The following is a 26930-nucleotide window of genomic DNA, read 5'->3' as shown; positions in this document are numbered from 1 at the left end:
TTATTATGGATTATCCCATAACGTACAATACCATCTTTGAACGCCTAATAATGAGGATAGAAAAAATGGTAGTTGCAACGTTTTGTATGAAGATCAAGTTCCCAACAAGGATAGGGGTTGGGTTCTTGCGAACAGATTAGTGAATTGTGAGGCAATGTCATATGTTATTTGTTAAACAAGCGTGAGAGCCCGCAACTAGGGGGTAGAGTTCACAGGGGGTGGAGTTAGTGAGTCAAGCCTTGAACTTGGACAGCCTAGATGTGAGGGATGAAAAGAGAAGTAAGAAGCCCGAAGTAGCAGAGTACACTGAGACTTTGCAACTATTCCACGACAATGAAGAAATGACTGTGAAGATTTTATCAGTATTAGCAACCGAAGAAAAGAACATGTTGGTTCAGTGTTTGAAGGTGAACTTAGACGTTTTTGCCTGGTTAGTAGTAGATACACTGGGGGTAGACCCTTAGGTGATCTTTCACAAGTTGAATGTACTCCCTGAAGCGGAACTAGTTAAGTAAAAAAAGAGAAAGTTCACTCTGCAGGTGGTGGAAGTCGTGAGTCAGGAGGTAGCTAAACTGTTATCAGCAGGTTTTATCAGGGAAGTTGAGTATCTAGATTGGGTCTTGAATGTGATTATAGTGAAAAAAGAAAATGTCAAGTGGAGAAAGTGTATTGGATTTACCAACCTCAACAAGGCGTGTCCTAAAGACAATTTTCCTTTGCCTTCGATTGACTGTTTGGTTGATGCTTCTACAGGTCACAAGTTCATGAGCTTCATGGATGCATTTTCAGGTTATAACCAGATTTTGTTGGATCGTGATGACCAGGAAAAAAAGCTTTCATCACCGAAGAAGGACTTTTTTGCTATCAGGTAATGCCTTTTGGTATTAAGAAGTGTGAGCAACCTATCAGAGGTTAGTAAAGAGAATTTTCAGAGAGCAGATAGGACGCAGACTTGAGGTCATGTGGATGATATGCTGGTGAAAAGTGAGACTATGGAGGAGCATGTACGAAACTTATTGGAGGCGTTTGCAGTTTTAAGGGCCCACAACATGAAGTTGAATATTGAGAAGTGTGCTTTTAGTGTGCGAGTTGGCAGATTCTTAGGTTCATGATCTCAGAAAGGGGAATAGAGGTGAACCCGAAAAAGATCCATGCTATCTTAGAAATGCCTCCTCCGTAAACAATAAAAAATATTTAATGTCTTACAGATAGGGTAGTGGCACTCAACAGCTTCATTTTTAGAATGGCGGATAAATGCCTCCCTTTCTTCAAGGCCTTGAGAACCTCTTTTTCATGGAATAAGGAGTGTCAGACAGCCATTGAAGAATTGAAGTTGTACCTTACCTCCCCATCGCTTTTGAAGTCACCGCGGGTGGAAGAAACCCATTATTTGTATCTGACTACCTTGGATGAGACAATTACAGCAGTACTAGTCAAAGTAGAAGATGTTCACCAATTTCCAATGTACTACATCAGCAAGGTACTCCAGAATGATGAAATGAGGTACTCAAAAATAGAAAAATGTATTTTTGCTTTTATTGTTGTAGCTTGCAAATTGTGTCCATATTTCCAGACTCATCCAGTTGTTGTCATAACTAATAAACCTATGAAAGAAGTATTGTCCAAAGTTGCTACCTTAGGAAGGGTAACAAAATAGAGCATTGGATTGGCTGAATTTGGAGTGGAGTTCGCCTCGAGAACAACAATAAAAGAGCAGGTACTAGCTGACTTCAGGGTTGAGTGTTCTTTCGAAAAGCCTGTTGGCCCAACAGGTAATACAACTTATAACTTGAAATATTGGATAATGAACATTTTATGAAGTTAAATGTGTATGTTATTTACAGTTTCATTTGAACATTTGGCGAACACCAATAATTCAATTCGTTATTTCTATAATAATACATGATGATTTTATATTTTATTCTAAAATCTCTTTTCCACTTGTTGTACACAACCTAGTAGTTAGCCCACCTCAGGAGAGTGTACATAAAACTGATAATTTGAAAAGCTGGTTAGTTTATGTTGATGTAACACCCCTATCCCGTAACCGTCACCAGAATAGGACGAGACGTTACCAGAAATTAGGAATCGGATCAGAACAGTAAAATTTTGAACCTTTTCTTAAATATAAGATCATTTATTTATATAACTAATAGACACAAACAAAGATCGAATTTAAAACTTATAAAAGTAAACTTCCATAAGATGCCATATTCGCATGGCTTATATACAATAGTCAAAATATCATTCTACTTATAGTCTATCCTATGCATGCCATAAGCTAAGTCCAAATCACATGATTACTACAATATTAGATAGTGTGACGAAGTGCTGACGATCCCCGAGCTAATAGTAAGAGTCAAAGATCTACAAAAATAAACAGAGAAACATAACATTCAAAGTAAGCTTTCATAAGCTTAATAAGCCTTAAGCAATTTAAATAGTTGAACTTAAAAACAAACCAAATGTTCGAAATCACATAACACTTTCTGAGTACAATACTATTTGGCCAATTATGCACAACACATATCATTTTACTCCGTTTATACTCAAACTCATATAAACATAGTATTTACAAGCTTCTGGATTAACTTTAATTCTTTCAAATTTTACTAGTGTATCATTTCTTACCCACACTTACTTTCAACATTCATAGTTAAATAGCATATCGAAAACTATCTTGTAACTTTGCATAATAACTGAATGCACACATATACAAATATACATATGAATTTACAACATCTTTTCATATGCTTCTCAATACATATTCTTAATTCCCGTCAGACCAATCTCACATATAATATATATATCACATACCTGAATCACTTAATGTGTAATACGAGTTCAATTTATCATCTTAGCATAGGATCTCGTAGTCATATAATTTATCAAGTTCACTAACACTTGGCCTGCGAGGTATAAAACCCGAACATAACATCAGCACGAAGCCTACGGGACTTTAAACTCAGATATAATACCAGCACTAGGCTCATGGATTTAACCGGATATAATACCAAGATAAAGCTGCATGGATTTAACCCGGATATAATTCCAGCATAAAGCCTACGGGTCTTTAAGCCTGGATACACATTAAATATCATGTTTGATCATATATTAACACATCTCATTTAACATATCACATTAGTAGTCATTTGCTACATTCGGATATAAGCTCCATATGAACACCATCATTTACATTTCGGTTCAAAAGTCATACATAAATATCACATATCCATTTCACCATTCAAACTTAACCCACAGTGACCATTCGACAATAAATCATATACATAAATTATTTATCGCACAACTTAATTCAAGTAGAACCAAAAGGTCACAATTCACCTAATATATACATATTGCTCACCGATTCGCACACAACCTTTCAAATTAGCAATTATAAGTTGGTTCCACACATAGCCCATTCTTATCGATAATTTACGATGGTTTTACCCTTACTCACATATATAACATAGGTATTTTTACCTATTCTTCTCAATTCACATTCATGATTCAATTCCAATCGATTTAACATGCATAAGTACATATCGCATACCTGACCAACTTAATGTATTGAATGAAATCGATTGTCGATTTAACACAAGGTCTCATAGTTGAACATAAACATGAAACCATTTCTTATATTTTCGATTCACATCAATCATAAAATTCATTTAATTCACATGTATTTAATTAGGTTATTTGTATCTGAATAATTTACTTTACGGAATGAATCCACATATCGTATTAGCCCATAATCTTAAAGCACCGCACTTTTAATAGTTTACCTCATCGAAGTTCATATTTAATCACTTTAGTGCCAAGCCATATTTGGCTACCACAAAGGACTAATAATAATAATTTTATACACATCATGGTTTCCTTTAGATATTTAATAATCACAAATCGTGATATCTCTACCAACACATATACGGTATAGTTTACTCATTGTAACACTCATTTAGTGCATCAAATTTCCAAATCCAATTCAACTTAAGCATAATAACCATAATCGAGTTGTAGCCTTAAATCATTACATATTCGACACATTAACTAAATAAAATTTACATTCTCTTTGCCATATTAATTTAACTCTTAGGCATATAAAAAGGAATCAAGCTTAAACACTTAAGAACTTACCTTGAATGTTGCCGAACGATTACAATGACTATTCGATTACTTTCTCTTTTCCCTTATCCGAATTTGTCCCTCTATGCTCTTGAGCTTAATCTAGCAATCTCCTTAGCCGAAAATTTTAACAACAAAAGGAAATTTCTTCTCCACCCTTTCCTAGTTATTGACAATGGAGGAATAAACCAACTTTGGTTTCTCCTCCCACTAACACATTATTTTTATTACCCATACTCTTTTATTCATCTTTAATTCATTTAATACATTTTTTTATTACATATTTCTCACCACTAATAAATATAATAATATTAAACCATGCATATAATGCCCATACTTATGAGCTTGGCGGCCACTAGCATTAAAAGTGGCAAATTGGCATGCAAACCCACTTATTTGCATCATTCAATAATTAATCACTTAAAATAAGCCACACATATATTCAAAGCTTCTCACATAAGTCCTTTTATTTAGAAACACATTCAAATTGACAAAAATCAAAGCATTCAAATTTCACACATGCATGATCACATATTTTAGACATAAAATATTATATTCAATTATTTCTGCGACTCGATTTAGCGGTCCGAAACCACTTCCGACTAGGGTCGAATAGGTCACACAACTCTCCCCTTAGGGATTTTCGTCTCGAAAATCTTAGTAGCGACTAGCTTAGGATAATGTCTTCTTATTGAATTATGTCCATATAAACATTAGCTCATCAATAACAATTGTAATTCATTACTGCTTTCACATCGATCTATAAAATCACTTTCTTATCTTAAAACAAATACATAAACATTTCTACAAGTATACACATACATCTCATTTTCTTGATTTCATAAGCAATAATCACTTAATTGAATTTATACTTGCATTTCAAACACATATAAATCACATATTAACATGTATAATACATAACATCAACTCACATATTCACAATCCACATTTTCATTCATGTATAAGCTGTAACCTGGCCTAAAGTATACATATTGTCAAACATCCCAATAAATATCCTTTATAACTTTATCACATCTCAATATTCAACTTAACTCATTTCCAAAAGAAAAGTCAACTTCCACGTACCTGAACATTTAGTTCATTTAGTACATTCAATCATAGTTAACGTTACCCGTATACAGTCGAATAGGCATAAAGCCTAATATAATACACTGGCATGAGATTTATTCTAGCGCATAACTCGTATATCCAAAATTATCAGCATTCATCAAAAATTCTTTCAAACTTTCGAATGTTGAAATTTAATCAAAATAATTTCTTGAACAAGGTTAACAAAATAGTGTCCATTCAGCAATAGCACATATAACTTCATATACCGAGAATCTCATAGACTAAATCCATAACACATTTTCAACTAAGCACTTAAGTGTACATATAACATAAATCCATTCCTTAACAACATATCCACCATTTTTTTTTCATGTATTCACTTAAAACAAAATTACAGTTCAAACAATAATCAATCGTCAATTTATATCTATTAATCCCCAATTCAAACTCAAATACCGAATATCATTATCTAATTAAAAATCAACATCTAACTTCAATTCTACTTCTTAACATTTGTCAATTTAAAGAGCGTCGTACTTGTCTGAGTATGTCGTTTACTTAAAGCCATAGTCCAACCATGGTCTTACATGTTATCACATATCGAGTCGATGCCATGTCCTAGACATGGTCTTACACAACATCTCAAATCAATTCCTTCATCCCAGACAAGGTCTTACATGAATCTCATTTCACACACTTAGTGCCCACTGACCGATCTCGCACACATAGTGCTTGGTTGAAGAATTCGCACACACAGTGCCTCAATTACCGATTTCGCACACATAGTGCTCGGTTAAAAGAATTTGCACACACAGTGCCTCTAACCATTCGCACACATAATGCCCATATTCATTCGTTATTACACATTGAAATGACTTAACTAAGTCTATAAAACATCATATATGTACACTTTAAACGTATTCTTTCATTTAACTTTGAATTCATATAGTAATAAACACTTAAACCTTGTTCGAATCACCGGCATTAAGCCTGCTAGGCACGAAGACCCGAATACACATCACCGAGTTTCATGCATATTTATTCATATTTTAATGCATTTCATATAGCATATCATATTTGTAATTCACTTACTTCGTTTCAATATATACATATCATATACACCTTGACATTATATCATAGACGTCATTTACATGTAGGCTCATTCCAAATACATTATTTTCTCTTCAAAGTTCTTATTCACATATTTAAAACATAACATCATATATAACATTAACAAAGCATAAACTACACAGCAATTCCATTTCTAATAGATGACATATATATGTATATATTTCGCCCATTTACATAAAATTTTAAACCAAAATATAACTTTTCATGCATACAATATACATCACTATTATCCTAATATACTTTTCCATATTTATTTCATAACACATTCAGCAAAATTACTTTGCATTTCAATACTTTAAATGTATATCATACTTCTATTCATACCTTTCTCAATTTTGACACATCATAAGCATGTTTCAATCCTCTCAATACCATCTGTTACAGCTTGATCGGGATCGAAATTCATTATACTACAAAAAACACATTTTAACTGTCAGAAATCATCACATTATCATTTTATCACTTTATGGCATGTATAGCTAGACTCACATACGCTAGGTTAGTCCGAGAATCGACTAAACCATAGCTCTGATACCAATAAAAATGTAACACCCCTATCCCGTAGAATCTCACCACCTAATAGGACGAGACGTTACGTAAATTAGAATCGGATCGAACAAAGAAAATTTTGAACCTTTTTTAAATATAAGATCATTTATTTATATAACTAATAGACACAAACAAAGATCGAATTTAAAACTTATAAAAGTAAACTTCCATAAGATGCCATATTCGCATGGCTTATATACAATAGTCAAAATATCATTCTACTTACAGTTTATCCTATACATGCCATAAGCTAAGTCCAAATGACATGATTACTACAATATTAGATAGTGTGACGAAGTGCTGACGATCCCCGAGCTAATAGTAAGAGTCACGATCTACAAAAATAAACAGAGAAACATAATATTCAAAGTAAGCTTTCATAAGCTTAGTAAGTCTTAAGCAATTTAAATAGTTGAACTTAAAAATAAACCAAATGTTTGAAATCACATAACACTTTCTGAGTACAATACTATTTGGCCGATTATGCACAGCACATATCATTTTACTCCGTTTATACTCAAACTCATATAAACATAGTATTTACAAGCTTCCGGATTAACTTTAATTCTTTCAAATTTCACTAGTGTATCATTTCTTACCCACACGTACTTTCAACATTCATAGTTAAATAGTATATCGAAAACTATCTTGTAACTTTGCATAATAACTGAATGCACACATATACAAATATACATATGAATTTACAACATCTTTTCATATGCTTCTCAATACACATTCTTAATTCTCGTCAGATCAATCTCACATATAATATATATATCACATACCTGAATCACTTAATGTGTAATACGAGTTCAATTTATCATCTTAGCATAGGATCTCGTAGTCATATACTTTATCAAGTTTACTAACACTTGGCCTGCGAGGTATAAAACCCGAACATAACACCAGCACGAAACTTACGGGACTTTAAACTCAGATATAATACCAAGATTAGGCTCATGGATTTAACCGGATATAATACCAAAGACGAAGCTTCGTGGGATTTAACCGGATATAATTCCAAAGATAAAGCCTACGGGTCTTTAAGCCTGGATACACATCAAATATCATGCATATTTGATCATATATTAACACATCTCATTCAACATATCACATTAGTAGTCATTTGATACATTCGGATATAAGCTCCATATGAACACCATCATTTACATTTCGGTTCAAAAGTCATACATAAATATCACATATCCATTTCACCATTCAAACTTAACCCACAGTGACCATTCGACTATAAATCATATACATAAATTATTTATCGCACAACTTAATTCAAGTAGAACCCAAAGGTCACAATTCACCTAATATATACATATTGCTCACTGATTCGCATACAACCTTTCAAATTGGCAATTATAAGTTGGTTTCGCACATAGCCCATTCTTATCGATAATTTACGATGGTTTTACCCTTACTCACATATATGACATAGGCATTTTTACCTATTCTTCTCAATTCACATTCATGATTCAATTCTAATCGATTTAACATGCATAAGTACATATCGTATACCTGACCAACTTAATGTATTGAACGAAATCGATTGTCGATTTAACACAAGGTCTCATAGTTGAACATAAACATGAAACCATTTCTTATATTTTCGATTCACATCAATCATCAAATTCATTTAATTCACATGTACTTAATTAGGTTATTCGTATCTGAATAATTTACTTTACGGAACGAATCCACATATCATATTAGCCCATAGTCTTAAAGCACCACACTTTTAATAGTTTACCTCATCGAAGTTCACATTTAATCACTTTAGTGCCAAGACATATTTGGCTACCACAAAGGACTAATAATAATAATTTTATACACATCATGGTTTCCTTTAGATATTTAATAATCACAAATCGTGATATCTCTACCAACACATATACGGCATAGTTTACTCATTGTAACACTCATTTAGTGCATCAAATTTCCAAATCCAATTCAACTTAAGCATAATAGCCATAATCGGGTTATAGCCTTAAATCATACATATTCGGCACATTAACTAAATAAAATTTACATTCTCTTTGCTATATTAATTTAACTCTTAGGCATATAAAAAGGAATCAAGCTTAAACACTTAAGAACTTACCTCGAATGTTTCCGAACTATTACAATGGCTATTCGATTACTTTCTCTTTTCCCTTATCCGAATTTGTCCCTCTATGCTCTTGAGCTTAATCTAGCAATCTCCTTAGCCAAAAATTTTAACAACAAAAGGAAATTTCTTCTCCACCCTTTCCTAGCTACGGTAATGGAGGAATAAACCAACTTTGGTTTCTCCTCCCACTAACACATTATTTTTATTACCCATACTCTTTTATTCATCTTTAATTCATTTAATACATTTTTTATTACATATTTCTCACCACTAATAAATATAATAATATTAAACCATGCATATAATGCCCATACTTATGAGCTTGGCCGGCCACTAGCATTAAAAGTGGCAAATTGGCATGCAAACCCACTTATTTGCATCATTCAATAATTAATCACTTAAAATAAGCCACACATATATTCAAAGCTTCTCACATAAGTCCTTTTTATTTAGAAACACATTCAAATTGACAAAAATCAAAGCATTCAAATTTCACACATGCATGATCACATATTTTAGACATAAAATATTATATTTAATTATTTTTGCGACTCGGTTTAGCGGTCCCGAAACCACTTCCCGACTAGGGTCAGAATAGGGCTGTCACAGTTGATAGCTCCACAGCCAAAGTGGGGTCGGGATCAAGAGTACTCCTGATCGATCTTGGTGGCAATGAATGATAGTATGAATTATCTTTTGGGTTTCAAATGTCCAACAACACTATCGAGTATGAAGCTTTGATATCAGAATTGTAGCCAGCACGCCAACTAGGAGTGAAGGATCTAGTCATCCATATAGATTCACAATTGGTGGCAAAACAAATGAATGGTGAGTACGAGATAAATGAGGCAGTTTTGAAGAAATATCATTCAGTTGCAACTCAATTGCTCGCAGGATGTGATAAGCGCAGACAAAGTAGCTTCCAAGGAGTGACAACACACGTATAGATGCTTTATCCAAACTAGCATTTTTGTTGTTATTGAGCAAAGAGGGAAAGTTCTGCTTGAGTACAGTGATACCCCGAGTTATGGCGTGCCACAAGTTATGTGCATAGACCAGGAAGAGACATGGATGACTCCCATAGTTCGTACACTACCAAGCACATATGACAAGGTGGACAAGAAAGAGATCGCAAAGCTACAATACAAGGCTGTGAGGTATGTCATTATCGCAAACTACAATTGTCTGAAAAATCTCGAATGGATGAGTTAAATGTTTAAACATTACACTGTGTAGTTAGTTATTAAATCATTCAATTACATGATAAATTAAAACAATTTATTTTGTCCTACAATTGTTAGGTATACCCTTTTAGAGGGTGTACTCTATATAAAATGGTTTTTGCATCCACTTCTGCAATGTCTATCACCATCTGAGACTGAGTATGTGTTGCGATAAATTCATGAATGTTTTTGTGGTAATCATTTGGGAGGAAGGCTACTTGCCTAAAAAATTTTTAGACAAGACTATTACTGGCTTACAGTTCAAAAGGATGTACATCAGTTGGTTCGCACATATGACTCTTGCCAGAGATATGTCAAGGTACAATGACAACTATCCAAGCCTCTCCAAGTTATGTTGAGAATTGATATCCTTGGTCCATTTTCAATAGCTAGCGGAGCCTTTCCAGGTTGTGTCTCATTAAAGGGGACAATCAAATATTTATATACATGGTTACTCTTCATGGAATTGACATTCTTAGTAGACTCTATGCATGCTGGACATGTATAATGTTCTGAGTTGCCTGCTAAACTCCGTGGCCCCTACATGCGAACTCCTTGGGTATATGCGAACTGGGACAGCGAGCTCCTCTTGCGAGCACACCTTGGCATGTGTGAGCTGAAATCCCGAGCTCCCCTTGCCAACTCTCACTGTAAGGCTTGCATGCATCTATCTGATAAGGCCTAGTTGGGTCACGGGTAGACGACTTGGACCTTATCTAGTTTCCGGGTTGGTTATCATAAGTACATAACAAAGACAAAACTTGAGACAAGAAAGTTAACAAGATTTACCTTGAAGAAAGCCTCAATCGAGCTTGCTTGCAAAAATGTTAAATTTGTAAGTTTAGGGTTTCCAAAATCTCTAATTTTAAAGAAGTTTTTCTTTTCCACGTTTTAATGATTCAAATAATTGAGGAGCACGAATGGTCAAATATAGATAGGCATGATCCATCTGTACACGTGGCAAAGTTAACATCATGTTTCAGTGGTCGCTGCGTATTCAGCAAGCTATATAAATACGAAGTGATGGTTCTAAAGAGCGTCACTTTATAACCCTTTTTAGACCCAATAGGGGGACTAGATTGTTATGTGCTTATGATCACCAACCTGGAAATCAGATAAGGTCCGGGTCGCCTACCTGCGACCTGGCTAGACCCTACCAGATGTATGCATGCAAGCCTTACAGTGAGAAATCAACAAGAGGAGCTTGCGGTCTCAGCTTACACATGCCAAGGTGTGTTCGCAAGGGGAGTTTGTGGTCCTAGTTTGCATATACTCAAGGAGTTTGCATGTGGGGGGTCACAAAGTCTAGTAGATAGCCCTGAACAATACACGTGTCTTGCATGCATAGAGCATACTAAGAATGACAATTCCATGAACAGTAACCATGTATGTAAATATTCGATTATCCCTTTTAATAAGACACAACGAAAAATTACTCAACATTTTACTATGAAAAACTGAAGTTGGAATTATTTTTTATTACTTTATTATATTTTCAACTTATATAATATTTTTAAGAAAACAAGAATAAATAATGCTAGAGAAAAGATAATTGCTATTTTATTTTTTTGGGAAATTATTTGGTACACGGAGTTTTTAGATTCCATAATGTAAGGGGTTGGCAAATTCCTTGTAGGGATATAATAAAATATTAAAATAAATATTTCAAAAAAGACATGCTAATTTTTTAAGACTACTTTGGAATAAAAAGATATTGCTTGAAGAAAGACACTCTTGAAATAAAATAAAAAATAAAAAAAGCTGGTAAACTATACTATTGGTCATTAAATTATTCATAAGTTTTTGTTTTGATCACGTAATTAGAAAAGTTACAATTTGGTCACGTAACTATTCACAAGTTTTTATTTAAGTCACTAAGTTGTTAAAATCGATATTATATGGCTTTCTCTATTCACACTGCTTGTAAGGATCAAAAACTCTCTTTCCCCTTCTATTATACAATTCACTTCTTTTATTAAACAGTTTTGGATGTTACAAATATGTGAACTAAAGTTCAAACAATTTTTATCTCCAATCTCCAACACTCAACATTAGATTGATTTGGATCTAAAGTATGTTCTTTTACTTATTAATGGGTACTGATTTATCATATCCATTGTTGAATCATCGTTTGAAGTTCATTGACGATACTTTTTTATTATTATTAAAATTAACCTAGTAATTTAGATAAAAACTTTTACATAGTTCAATGACTAAATTATAATTTTTTTAATTAAATAACCAAAACAAAAACTAAACCATAATTTAATCACTAATTTATCCAATAAAAAGAATTAAAGGGATTTGTGATAGCCATTCAAGAGTGACCAACGATTTCCCATTGAGCACAATATCCGTCCCCCCGGACCCAATATTAGTTAGTATATTACCTTTGGCCTTTATTTTAACAAAGCAACGTGCGATTTTGAACGTAACATTATTGAGCTATATATATTAACAATAACTATGCTTCATGTATTATTTTTAAATTCTAATTATTTTCACCATTAACATATGTTTACTATGGTTTGACATTTTAAAATTTAAAACATGTAATGAAATAAAATAAAATAAAGTTATTGTAATAACAAAATAATGTCACCAACATTCTAAGGCATATTTATCCTAGGCTTTAAAGTGGTTTATTTATCTTACAAACCATGCACATTTTATAATCTAGTTATTTATTATTGACGAAAAATACACACATAAATGCATAAAAGTACTGTTATGTTCGGTTCGGAAATTTGGATTTGAATTTCAAATATAGATTTGTCAAATCCAAAAATATTTTAAAGATTTCAAATTCATTATTAGATAGACTTGTAAATAGTTTACTACCCAAATCACACTAAATTATGAAACATTAGTTCCCAAAGGCTACACACAAAATTTCTATCATGTTGCTACCATAGAGAAATGAATGGAATTGGCATCAATTAGTTACATTGTTTTGTTTCTCAAGCAAAGATACATACGAGTTGCTTGAATTATTTAACTAGTAAGGACTTCCCCATATTATTGGAATGAACCAACCATCCTTTGTAGGCAAAATCAGATACCGATCCAATCTTTACCTCTTTCCTATTCCAGTCCTAGTAATTATTCAATGCAGAAACCTTAAGTTCAGCTTCGATCAATGCTCATTTAATTGTCCTTACAAACGCACCAAAAATCTTTTTAAGGAACAATATCAGCAATGATTCTAACCTCATTTTGTGACTTCATGAATCGCATTTGCCAAATATTTAACATTTCCCGTTGTAACACCAGCCATACTGTATTTGTTTACAACATCAGCATAGTCCAGAAAGAAAAACAAAGTGTTAATATATACGGACGTAATTTAACTTGGCAACTTAAGCCTACTTAATACCTAAACTTGGGAACTGTAATCCCACTTGGCACTTTTTTTACGTATCTGACTAACACTATTAAAATATGCTGACATGGTGCTGACAACTAATATACCAAGTAGGTACATGTTGTCAAATTCAAGTACCTCCGTATACATTAACCCAAAAAGAAACTATTTTTCAAAGAAATTTTACCTGATTCGACCATTGCGAGTCATATAGATGTGAAATTCGTTCGTCAAGCGATCCACTTGTTCTGGTGTCAACCCACTATAGCAAAACATTCCTATCTGTACAAGAAGTAACAACATTGCTAACCATACCACTTAACTAAAGAAGTCAGCTTGTACTAAGAGAAGTAATTGAGAAACTTTACGCACCTGATTAGTAATGTGCTGCCATGATAATGGAGAACCTAGCTTTTCAAGGTTCCCTCGTAAAGCAGTTCGCATTCCAATTATGCGATCAGCCATGACCTGGAGATTTTTTGATGTTTAATGAATTTCAGGTGGTTAATTTATTACATTCAACTATTGCTCCCTTACGCTGTTGCATTGTAATGGTATAAACTATAGAAAATTTGCTACCCAACTGTCTCCCTAAGTAAAAGCTTAAAAGAGGGTTCAGTTTCTTTACTGGTCCTTCTAAGGAAGTCCTGTAGGGTTTTATTTCAAAGTCTGCTTCCATGGGTTTTATATCATCAGTCCTAGCCCCAAAACATGCAATAGCAAGGACATCATTTCACTGTGGGCAGTCACATACATGCAGCAGCATTCTTTTTTGTGTAATTAGCCTATATACGAAAGTTTCGGAAAGAAACCATTCAATTACCTTAACTTCTTTCAGCCATTGTTTCTTCAAGTCTGGATCACTAAGAATGGTTGAAACTATGAGAGCACCATGAACAGGTGGGTTGCTGTACATAGGTCTCGCAAGCTGTTGCAGTTGACTTTTTACAGCTACTGCTTGTTTTTTATCTTCACAAAGCACACTGCAGTTGGTTATTGCGGAATTAGTATCAGAAATTAAGACATGATGGGCAAAATGTTGTGCATTTCTTGACAATGATAAGAGACAATTACCTGAGGCATCCTACCCTCTGGCCATAGAGTCCCATGTTTTTTGCATATGATTGTGCAATTCCTATGTGATGACCATCCTCAAGAAAAATCCTGATGGCCTTTGCATCTTTCTCTGGGTCACCGCTAGCAAAGCCTTGATACGCCATGTCAAAGAAGGCAAAATGACCTTTCGCCTAACAAAAATTGATTATAATGTTTCAACAAGGAGAAGGCCTTAGTAAGAAAAAAAATGTAATGTGAACATACGGAAACAAAATTGTCTTAAGAAGTGAATTTGGGGAAAGAAAAAGGGTGCAAATAAGCATTTACCTTGATGTGGTGTGAGATTTCTCTCCACTGCTCCTCTGAAGGATCCACGCCAGTGGGGTTATGAGCACATGCATGAAGTAGAAAGAATGAACCATTTGGAGCATTCTGTGAAGAAAAGAGGGACATAACCTTTAGATACACACATAGAATCAAGGGGAGTTCAAAAACTAAGAGAAATGGAAGTTAAGGATGGAATATTACTTAAGATGTTCAGATACAACGACTAATCCTTGCATACCTTAATGTCATCTATCATTGCTGCAAAATCTAGACCCTTCGACTCTGGGTGATAATAATGGTAGGTTTTCTGAGAGACCTGAGCATCTCTCCAAATGTTGTGGTGGCTGTTGATATCTCATTACAAGCAACATAAATTAAGCGAAAGAAAGAGAGAGGACCAAATTATAATTTCTCAATCTGATAATTCAATTTGTACAATCCTAAAAAATGAGCTAAGAGCGAAAGAAGCTAGCATCTATGACAACATAGCAGGAAGACTCACTTGGCCCAAGTAGGGACTGGTATATAGATTTGGGAGTCAGGACAAAAACGCTTTTGAAAGTCTGCAAACAGTCGGCATGCACCAGTCCCAGACAGAGCTTGAACTGCTGCTATCCTTTTTTCTTTTATCAACTCAGAATTCTCACCATAGGCCAACTTCAGTGTTTCTTCCACCATCTTCACGCTTCCTCCCATAGGAAGATATTCCCTGATAAAAAGAAAACAATATGGAGTACATTTCTGTCAATTCCATAGAAAAAAAAAAGAAAAAAAGAATACAGAAATGATTAAGGATATTGGTTCCAACATTTCATATGATTGTTGAAATGAATTAAATATCCATGAGGTCCAATACAATCCTCTTAAAAGATGTTAAAGTACATGCAGAGGAAGTCCTTTAAACACAGTCCAACAAATAGATGTGCCATGAGCACCAGGCTCTCATAGGAATCAGATATGAACGGACTACGTGCACAAGAAAAGGAATAATCTGAGAAAATTCTGGTCTAGTCTGTAGGGAAAATGCACATGCATTCCAGACATAACCAAATGAAAAGTTGGTGCCATAGAGTGTAAATCATATACAGATAGTCAAGCACAGACAGATTGAGAACAATTTTCCTATTCTTACGAGTTCTATACCATCTTCAAAATGAAAAAACAAAGTCCTACATTACCAGTGTCGTTAGGCTTGTGTCTAAGAGAGCCAGACAACAAAAGCACCTCAGACCTGACTGAGCAAGGTGCATTTGACCAGTGCATGTCTAGTAGTGTCTTTTTGTAAGGCAGCAGTCACAAAAAAGGCCCTTACGGTAAAAGTTCTCTTTACTTTATTTCTTTTTTTCTTAATTGTACTTTTACTAGCAAGAAAGGACAATATCACTCTCTACTTTTCAATATTTGAGTATTCAACAACAAATATCAGAGCATAAGAAAATCATGCATATTAGCCAAACAATTTTTTTTTTTTTTGCATGTTAAACTAGACCACTCTTTAAAGTTAGTTATCATAATTATATATCTTAAGCTAATACACACACAAACATAAAGACGGGATACAAACATGCGCATATACATCACTCAGATGAGTGCTTTTTTTGTGCTTTGAGCCTAATACAACATGAAGGTTCTAGCACCTATAGTGTGCCTTGCGCCCTTGATAACAAGTATGTTACCCCGTCTATTGATTATAAATGTAGCAGAAGCAATGAAATAGCAACAACATAGAGCTCCTGGATTTTTTTTTTCCTCCAGGGACTATTTTTAGTACAGCAAGGGCAGAGTCACAGATAAGATATTTTAAGATTATTATTATCGATTATGTGTACTCCTTAAGGATACGATTCTGAATTTGGGTAAGATGTAACAAAGACAAAAATTTCATTTTTAATAGTCTTTCTAGTTTAATCACTCTTAAATCATTTGGACATAGGTTGCATTTAGGTAAATTGAATATCCACAAGGGCGGACTAATACCAGATGCAGTAAAAATGCATCATTTGAAATCCATAATAACAATAGCAATGCGATTATCAGTTAATCAAAAATACGTTTACAATTACAAAGGTCCCAACACAATCCACTTCAGGAGCCAAACTGCATCGTTCATCAATTTCTGAACTTCCAATTTTACCAAGCGAACTCACAAAATTTAGTAGTACTATCAAATGGAACCATCTTTTTCCGTAAAACAAGCCACTAGAGATGAGCCAGAGAAAGACTCATTATAACCATGATATCAACCATGAAATGCCAACATTGTGAAAAGAATCAAATGGAAAGTAGAAAATGAAAAGAAATAAAAGACAATTCCATTGTACCATAAAAAATGTCACCAACCACCAATATTAATTTCAATAAAACTTCTAACAGGACAGGTTGTAGTATATAAAAATAATTGAAAATTATTACTAAGTATTCGTTTAGTTGTTACTTAGGATTTCCATTAATCCCTACAAAGCAAGCCAATGTGTGACCGTGACATTCATCCAAATACAATTGTAAGGTATATCTTATATGGGATCTTATTTAATACAATAGAAGTAAAATATTTTCGCTCCAGAAGTGGGAGTAAAGACTACCACATGCCTCATTTTCTTCTTATTTAGTTTCTTTTTAAAATTATACCTTAAAAGATATATTTTGAATTACACGATCGTTTTATCTTTTATTAACAAAGGAGATACAAATCTAATTAGTAAAAATAGCAACTGAAGTGCTTATGCCAAATGGTTCATCCAGCTAGAGTTAGGAGGTGGGTTCCTGCAAGACTAGAGCTTGCTCTCTCAGGCACTTTGCAAAAAACCCTCCCATTATTTTCCTACCTAAGCTTTGGCTTTACTTGAACCAACTTCAAAATATCTAGCTACTTTAGTTTAATGCCATACTTAGAACAACAGCGTTTAGGGTTTAAATGACTTACATGTTCAAATTCCCAGCAATCCTTCGCTCGGCTTCTCTAACACATTCCAAAACAACTGGCTTTCCATTATCATCACGGTAAGCACCCTGTAAACAAATCCTGAACATTAACAACTCGATTGCCTTTACATTTTAAGAAACAAAAAGAAAATTGCCCGTCAACAGGTTTTTATAGTCCGTATCATCTTATTTAAGCTTTAATTGCTCAATTACTATAAAATTATGCTTACTTTAGTCTTAGGAATTCAACTTAACTACTAAGCCAACACCTATATTAGCCGAACTGCTCGGAAAAAGTAGCTTGGAGGCCTAAGAATTATTTTGTATTTTATTTTTTTACTAAAAATTAGTAAAATTAATTTTATAAATTAGATTAAAGAGTAAACTATTTTTTATATTAAAAACTCTTTTAATTTTTAAAAATAGAAATAAGTAAAAATTTTTAAAAAAATTAATTTACTCTTTAATTTAATCTTTAATCTAATATATAAGAACTAATTACTTTTTTAATTTAAAAATAAAATATAATCTCTTAATATAATTCCTTTATATTACTTTTACCCCATTTTACCTAAACAGTCTTGTCTTCCACATGTTTGTATACTTCGAAAGTATGAGGAAAAAAATTAGTCCACTCACCTTGACTCAGGAAACGTATGCCACCACAATAAAAACAATAAATAAATATATACATGTATGTAGCAATACTAATATTCAACTTTATCGCTAAAAATAAATTTTACTCATGGAGAGATTTCTGTGCCTAAAACAACAAAAATAAAATCTTTTTACTACTAACTACTTTACAGAGTAATATATATATTCTTGGCCCGAAAATATATAACAAAAAGAGTCAATATAAATAATTATTAAGTGAAAATAGAAAAAAACTAGTTTATGAATAATTAAATGTAATTTTTAATCTTTTCTTTACGAATTATTCACCTAATTTAACTTTAAACTAAAAACTTCACAAAAAAGTTTAAACTAAAAATAAAGAAATTATGTTTTTACTATTAATTAGATACTCAGATTTTACTCTAATAGTTACCTTTTTCTAATACACTTTAACAGTTACTATTTCACCTTTACATTTTCAAGGAAGTTCCAACAAAAGTTTAAAACAAGTACAAAAAAGCAATAGCGATTAATTTTCTGTTCTGTTTGGTAGGTAATCCAAACAAAAGAGATTTACGTAATTAGCTCAAAACACTGTACAGATTTTTAAGAATGCCAAAAAAAAAAAAAATCTCTACCGAAAGAAGATAAATCAAAAACAGAAAAATCTAAGAACAAATCTGTATGAGGAAAGAAAGAAAAAAGAAACATACGACTCCAACATTAACTTTATCGGGACTTTGATCGGCCAAAAAAGCCTCCGTAACACCAAGAATAGGATCCTTGGGAGCGGGTTGAACGCTACGCCACCACGATGACATGTATCGCGCACCAACGACGGCCGTCCGATCCATGATGCGACCAGACATAGCTCTTCGGATCGCCATTAAGTCACCAACAAAGAAGCTCGTAGTTGAAACAGAAAGTGAAGAAAAGCGTGACAATGGCGTATTCGGAAGATTTTCTCTCGGTTATATCAACGAAATGAAATAAGATTAAAAGAGTAAGGGTATATATGTCTAAGAGGAAGCTAATCGAATCCAATCCAGTTGAGCAATTTGCTGTAACAACCTTGAAATGCGTGAGAGTGCTTTAATAGCCAATTGGAGGTCACGTCTTTGTTTCTGACACTGAAATTTTCTAATTTTACTAGATTACCATTGCCCGTCAAGGGTTCCTTCTGGACTATATTAAGAGTTACCCACTGAAAAATTACAAATTAGCTATCGAATTATTCGATTTTGTTTTAATCTATAGGAAAAAAGTTATGATAATTTGGTAATAAAAAAAAGATAAAATTAAATATTTAAGTAATTATTATATAATTTTTTCTATGAAGCGATAAAAATAAATATATTGATAGTTAAGTATTCATTTTATAATTTTTCATAATTTAGTTAAAAAACTCTTATAATAATTTACAAAATTAAATATTTATTTGGTAAATTTTAATAACATGATAAAACCCAAACAAGCAACATGACTAGCACAATTTAAACTCAAATTATACTTATAACGATGAACACTCTTAATTATTAAATTATCACATGGGATTCACAAAATTGAATATTTGAGTACTATTATAGTTTACACTTTCTCTTTTCAAGTAATAAAGTTTAATAATAATTTAATTTAAATGAAATTATTTGTAATTATACATATCTATCATGTTTGTGTAAAGTTATAATTCATAGATTTCATTATAATTTGAATAATTACAGTCAAATCTAATTATTTTATAACTTTCCAAACATATCTCTACCTTAAGTTTAAAAGTTATTTTTATCTGTAATAGTAGCATTTAATTTTAGGACATATTTAATTTTTAATATATAATTTTATTATACTACTAATCTAGTTTAAATAAATTTACAGATAAATTTTCATACATTTTCACCTATTAAATAATTAATTAATTTCCATAGTATTTATTATAAATTATTTATATTATTTTAATTAAATTGCATGATTTTTATTATTAATTATCTATACTTGACCAATTCACAATTGACAACGATGAGTATATGCTTAATCTTAAAGAAAAATAATCCAACAAATATGAAATTTAGAGTAATTAGATAAAATTGTAAAAATAACTATTTTCCTTATTAATTTTTGCTAATAAACATATTGTCAAATGTTTTATTATACTACTATATTATATAAAATGATTTGATTTTAAGTTTTGTTGTTTATAGAAATTTTCTCAAGTTTTATTGATAATTTTATAATAATCTTCTTGTTTTTTAGAAATGGAAATTTTGTAGTTCTATAAATATGATTTACACAACCACATATGATATAAAGAATTATAATGTAATTACGCTATGTTCGCCAAACACATTTAGGGATTTAGAAGTTATTGTAAATACAAATAGATGTAGTAATTACACATCTATCTAATTATACTATGAGGTCTAAACATATTCTTAATTTGTAGAAATTGTAATGTAACTAGACTAAATGGTAACATCTGTGTATGTAATGTTAAATGTGTCTATCATTAATTCATATAAGGTAGTTCAAAATTTGAGAATCGAAAAAGAAGTTTCAAATATTGCTATTCGAATATTGTAAAAAGCAATCTCTTAAGAGTGGTTGTGAGAATGTGTGGGACTAAATTTGATTCAAATTTGATAAGAACGGTTTTGGACTAATTCAAATATGGGCACTTGGGCTGCAGATGTTCGTCCGTAGTTGGTTTTGAATTTGTTTAATAATGGAGCAAAAAAGCTTCATACAAGAAAAGCAAACTATCTGAGAGTTTTTAGATTTTAACAGGATTTTCTTTTACATTTTATTATACTGAAAACAAAAGTAAGCCGTGCTCAGTCTTAGTAAATCACGTCATCACCATTAAGAGGTGTTCTTTATAGGCCTGGAGTTAAATTCTCAAAACCAACAATTCGTTTTCTTATAACAAGATTGTGGTGTCTCCTTTGCGTAAAATAATGAAAAAAAAACTTTCTATTAAGATCCATATACTAGAGAATTAATAAAAAAGTATAAGTATATATTATTTTTAAATATCGAGTAAATTAAAGTTAGATATGAAAGTTCATTTATCTACACTAGTACTTTTACGATATGTAAGAGTTTATGAAAACCCGTGTAAGAGATTTAGGCTTTTGGAGGCAGAATCGATAGGTCGTCCTGTACAAATTTGCAGAGACACTAAAAGAGGTAAAATTTTGTAAATAGTTGCTACTATTTACAAATTAGTGGTAGGTTGAATTATTGCAATATATAATTTTTGCAAACTCCGTAAACTTGCAATAATTACTAGTTAAAATAATTTTAAATTACCGCATTCCTTGTAACAAAATGCACATTGTTTTTCCCTTAATAATTTAGGGAACAAGACATAAAACCTAAGTCAACAGTACATGCCTTTATTTTGGAACTTACATGGTAGATGAACCGAAAGAGGTTTTAAAATCAAAATTTGGTGCCAAATAATGAGTTGGAATCATTATTCTGCTCGTAACTAAAAAGTAAGAAGTTGCACCTACAAAACTGTAGCCTTAAAACTAAATGATAATGATGGTTTTACTACGATTAAATTTCCTAATCTGTTTTATGTTCAAATCTAATTGTAACAAATTTTTAATGTGTATATATATAAACATGCTCGACTAAAATTCCATTACATCAATTCTTCCTGTTTTTTCGTAATATTCAATTTTTGTGAAAATGGATTTGAAATGCATATTCGGCCTAGTAATAATTGTTTCTCGGATATCGCTTTCTTTTACGCTAAATGTGAACGTGGTGATTCAAGGATCAACACCAATTGCTGAAACAGATGATAACTTCGTATGTGCTACATTGGATTGGTGGCCTACTGAAAAATACAACTATAATCAATGCCCTTGGGGAAAGGCTGGACTTTTAAATTTGGTATGAATTGCTTATTTTTTTGGGTGTGTGTATGAAAAATGTCTTTTAAATAAACATTGAGTCTTTTTATTTTGTTTTATATTTGTTTGCGGATTTGAAAAAAAAGGTTCTAATAAATGCAATAAAAGGTGAGTTCTACGTGTATAAAATTAAATGTGTCTTTCATTAATTCGTACAAGGCAGTTCATAATCTGAGAATCGGAAAAGAAGTTGCAAATAATGCAATTCGAATACTTTTAAAAGCTATCTCTTAAGAGTGGTCGTGAGAACGAGTGAGACTAAACTTGGTTAAATGTTGGTAAGAATCATTTCAGACTAATTTTTAAAATTACTTTCAGCATTCAATTCTTTAAGAATCAAAGTTGGTGGGTCGTTGTAAGATCAAGTGGTGTACGGAGTAGGAGAAGTTAAGAATTGCCCTAATTTTATGAAAAAAGAAGGCAGTTTATTTGGGTTCTCTCAGGGGTGCCTTCCTATGGAAAGATGGGACAAACTGAATAACTTTTTCAATCAAACTGGGTGGGTATATCTATCTATTCTCGAAAGGAATTAAACCTTCACATTCTTTTCTAAAAAATAAAAATACTGACTTTATTAATCTGGCATTATGAAGAGTAAAGGTTACATTCGGGTTGAATGCTCTTCTGGGAAGAAACGAGTCACAAAACGAAAAGGGTCTTTGGGTTGGCGATTGGAATTCACAAAATACAAGGGATTTCATGAAGTATACTATTTCCAGGGGATACAAAGTTGATTCTTACGAATTTGGTAACTAAAATTGTTTTCCCGAAGATCCGCATAGGATCGTTTTCCTTTATATTTTTTGATCGTGCTCTAATCAATTTATCTTGCCAGGAAATCAACTCTCCGGAGCTGGGATGGGCACAAGGGTTGAGGCTGAACAATATGGAAAAGACGTAATAGTACTTAAGAATATGGTGAAAGACTTACACCCAGACCCCAAAACTTAACCAAAGGTTCTAGGTCCTAGTGGCTTTTATGACGAGAAATGGTTTAATACCTTCCTAGAAGTTTCGGGACAAGGAGTTGTTGACGGAGTTACGCACCACATCTACAATCTTGGACCTGGTATCCAAATATATCTCGATCCAGTGTTTACCGAAGAGCTTTTAGATGCTTACTTATTACTAGTATAGTCTATTTCTTAATTCGATTAATGCATGTGCAGGTGATGATCTAAACTTGATTACCAAGATTCAAGATCCTTCGTACTTGAATCAAGTTGCCCAAACCTATAGAGGTGTTTTTAATATTGTCAACAAGTTTAAACCGCAGTCAGGAGCTTGGGTTTCTGAATCTGGTGGAGCTCTTCATGGCGGTGCTAAAGATGTGTCTCCAACCTTTGCTGATGGATTTTGGTTATATTTTTCTCTCATTTTCCTCTACCTCTAACCTTTTTTTGTGTATAATACAACACGCAATTGAAATTTCCACCTTAAACAGGTATTTTGATCAATTAGGAATGGCTTCGACCTACAATCACAAGGTTTTCTGCAGACAAACTCTCATCGGTGGAAATTATGCTTTACTTAACACTACAACATTTATTCCCACTCCCGATTACTACGGGTCAGTATCTTCACAAAAATAGTGTTAGCTTTATCCTTGCTTTTTTCCCCTATAGCCACTGAAATTTCGTCTTCTTAACTTATTTCATTTTTAGTGCGCTTCTATGGCACCGGCTTATGGGAAGTATTGTACTTGCAGTAACTCAAGTGTCTAACCCGAATTTGCGTGTATATGCTCATTGTGCAAAGAAAAAGGTAAGCTGTCTTTGATAAAGCTAACTTTTCATCTTTCAAATTCTTTGTTTTTATCAGGTATTATTTGGATAATTTTTTCCTTTTGTAGCCTGGGGTTTCTATCAGTTTTATCAACTTGTCGAAAGATAGCTCGTTCGATGTAACCCTTTCAAGTTACGAACATCATCATCGTAATTTGAGATCCACGGATGCTGCAAAGCCCAATTTTGAATTTACGAGTTACATGAATAGGGAAGAGTATCATCTGACTGCATTAGGTGGAGATATACAAGGTCAAATCGTGTTGCTGAATGACGTTCCAATGGTTCTGATAGATACATTCGACATTCTGGCGATGGATCCAAAGCTTGTCAAGGCTTCCACACCCATCTCGGTTGCAGCTCATTCCATAGTCTACGTAACCATCAGAGACTTTCATGCCCCTGTCTGTGTTTAAACTGCATTATTTCCTTATCCAAAAATGTAATACCTTTAAACCTTGTTCGAAGTTTTAGAATGTGTTAAAAGTTTCTAACTTATTTCTCATTTGTTACTACCGTTCTTAGCTACGTATGAATCTGTAAATTTTAGTTTCCTTCAAAATTTCTTCCATATCTCAATTTATTTCCTAATATATTTTGCATAGAAAAAGTAATCCTCCGGGCATGACCGACTCATTGTCGGTTCTATTTTAGATTCGACATGTTTCCACTATTTGTTTTCACCTACTACTTTGCCATAGATCTTGAACCACAGGTTGCAAGTGCAATTTCAAAATTAAAGACAGTTCCCTGCATGTTTTAATGATAAAGACTAGCTAATAAAATGTAACATAATGAATCGAGAATCATTGGTTTACCGTAGAAATGGTTTTCCTAATATGACAAGGTACCAAAAACAAAGTTAAAAATAGAGCGAATGCTATCGGAAGAAAACAATATTCTTTTCCAATGTTTGGCGAAAAGAAAGGATAATAAAAGCCATGTTTTGTCACGGTCCGTTATCGTTCTACTTCAACCTTCCTAGTTGAAGATTGAATTTGTTCTACTTCAACCTGGTCATTCCAGTTTTGCAGTGTTTAATTATTCTTTCATGTCGTGCCTTGGAGACCTAATTCGAGTAGCCTATTTGATCATAACATTCCCATGACTTATTTTATTTTATTATTCTTGTTTTATTGTTATGATTATTCCTATGTTACTTCTTTTAGTTAGTGGAGGTTACAAGTAGGGAAAAATGTCCCAATAGGTCCGAATACGACTGAGTCATGACCGATTTAGTCCATGTACTATTGGAAAGTGAGCAAAATAGGAGTATTAAAGATAGAATTAACAATTTACCGTAATAAGCTATCAGGCCACGAGCAATTCAATCACTTTGGAATTAAACAGGGGTAATTTAGTCCTTGTACTAGTCAAACGCGAGGAAACAATGACGATTGAATACGGGGGCTTAACTCATCATGCTTATGAAGAATGATGTGGTTCAAAGAACAACAAGAAAAATGCCACCGTGGAACAATATATCTACACAATTTCATCGTCAGTTGGTGGAATTTCAAATTTTTAGAAAACGTAAAAAAGTCGAACAATTTTATATTATATTCTAAATTTTATAAACATTCAAATATATTAAATTAGTAACTGTAAGTAGCTTGGAGTGCTAGTGACTACAAATTTCTACGGAAAAAAAAATACTGCGAAGAATTTAGATGAAGAATTCTTTATTACTTGGGAAACTCAGTCAAGTGCCGAGTCCACTTGGTAGGTGGCTTACTTGTTGGACTTTTATTATATAAAAATTCAAATATGGGCACTTGGGCTGCAAATGTTCATCCCCAGTTGGTTCTGAATTTGTTTAATAATGGAGGAAAAAAGCTTCATATAAGAAAAGCAAACTATCTGAGAGGTTTTAGATTTTAACAGGATTTTCTTTTACATTTTATTACACAGAAAAAGAAAGTAAGTCGTGCTCAGTCTTGGTAATTAACGTCATCACCATTAAGAGGTGTTCTTTATAGGCCTGGAGTTAAATTCTCAAAACCAACAATTCTTTTTCTTATAACAAGATTGTGGTGTCTCTTTTGCGTAAAATAATGAAAAAAAAAACTTTCTATTAAGATCCATATACTAGAGAATTAATAAAAAGTATAAGTATATATTATTTTTAAATATCGAGTAAATTAAAGTTAGATATGAAAGTTCATTTATCTACACTAGTACTTTTATGATATGTAAGATTTTAAGAAAACCCATGTAAGAGATTTAGGCTTTTGGAGGCGGAATCGATAGGTCGTCCTGTACAAATTTGCAGAGACACTAAATGAGGTAAAATTTTGTAAATAGTTGCTACTATTTATAAATTAGTGGTAGGTTGAATTATTGCAATATATAATTTTTGCAAACTCCGTAAACTTGCAATAATTACTAGTTAAAATAATTTTAAATTACCGCCTTCCTTGTAACAAAATGCACATTGTTTTTCCCTTAATAATTTAGGGAGCAAGACATAAAACCTAAGTCAACAATACATGCTTTTATTTTGGAACTTACATGGTAGATGAGCTGAAAGAGGTTTTAAAATCAAAATTTGGTGCCAAATAATGAGTTGGAATCATTATTCCGATCGTAACTAAAAAGGAAGAAGTTGCTCCTACAAAACTGTAGCCTTAAAACGAAATGATAATGATGGTTTTACCACGATTAAATTTCCTAATCTATTTTATGTTCAAATCTAATTGTAACAAACTTTTAATGTGTATA

The 26930-nt window shown here is 32.7% G+C and overlaps 1 protein-coding gene and 1 pseudogene across 1 annotated transcript; one reads left to right on the top strand and one right to left on the bottom strand.

Moving 5' to 3' along the window:
- Window positions 1-13006: 13006 nt before the first annotated feature.
- LOC108456935 (aspartate aminotransferase, mitochondrial) lies at window positions 13007-19670 on the bottom strand. The gene is made up of 11 exons (XM_053019016.1): window positions 19219-19670; window positions 17889-17974; window positions 15468-15674; window positions 15204-15309; window positions 14966-15070; window positions 14657-14829; window positions 14406-14565; window positions 13955-14050; window positions 13770-13864; window positions 13429-13496; window positions 13007-13313 (listed from the first exon to the last, which is right to left on the bottom strand). The coding sequence occupies exons 1-10, from the start codon at window positions 19390-19392 to the stop codon at window positions 13430-13432; spliced, it is 1269 nt and encodes a 422-aa protein (XP_052874976.1). The 5' UTR covers window positions 19393-19670; the 3' UTR covers window positions 13007-13313; window position 13429.
- Window positions 19671-22198: 2528 nt separating this feature from the next.
- Window positions 22199-24625, top strand: LOC108455678 (heparanase-like protein 2; annotated as a pseudogene).
- The last annotated feature ends 2305 nt before the right edge of the window (window positions 24626-26930 follow it).

Source organism: Gossypium arboreum, chromosome 9, assembly GCF_025698485.1.
Source record: "Gossypium arboreum isolate Shixiya-1 chromosome 9, ASM2569848v2, whole genome shotgun sequence".
NCBI lineage: Eukaryota > Viridiplantae > Streptophyta > Magnoliopsida > Malvales > Malvaceae > Gossypium > Gossypium arboreum.
Note: the sequence above shows the minus strand (reverse complement) of the source record. Positions and strands in the feature narration are given on the sequence as shown.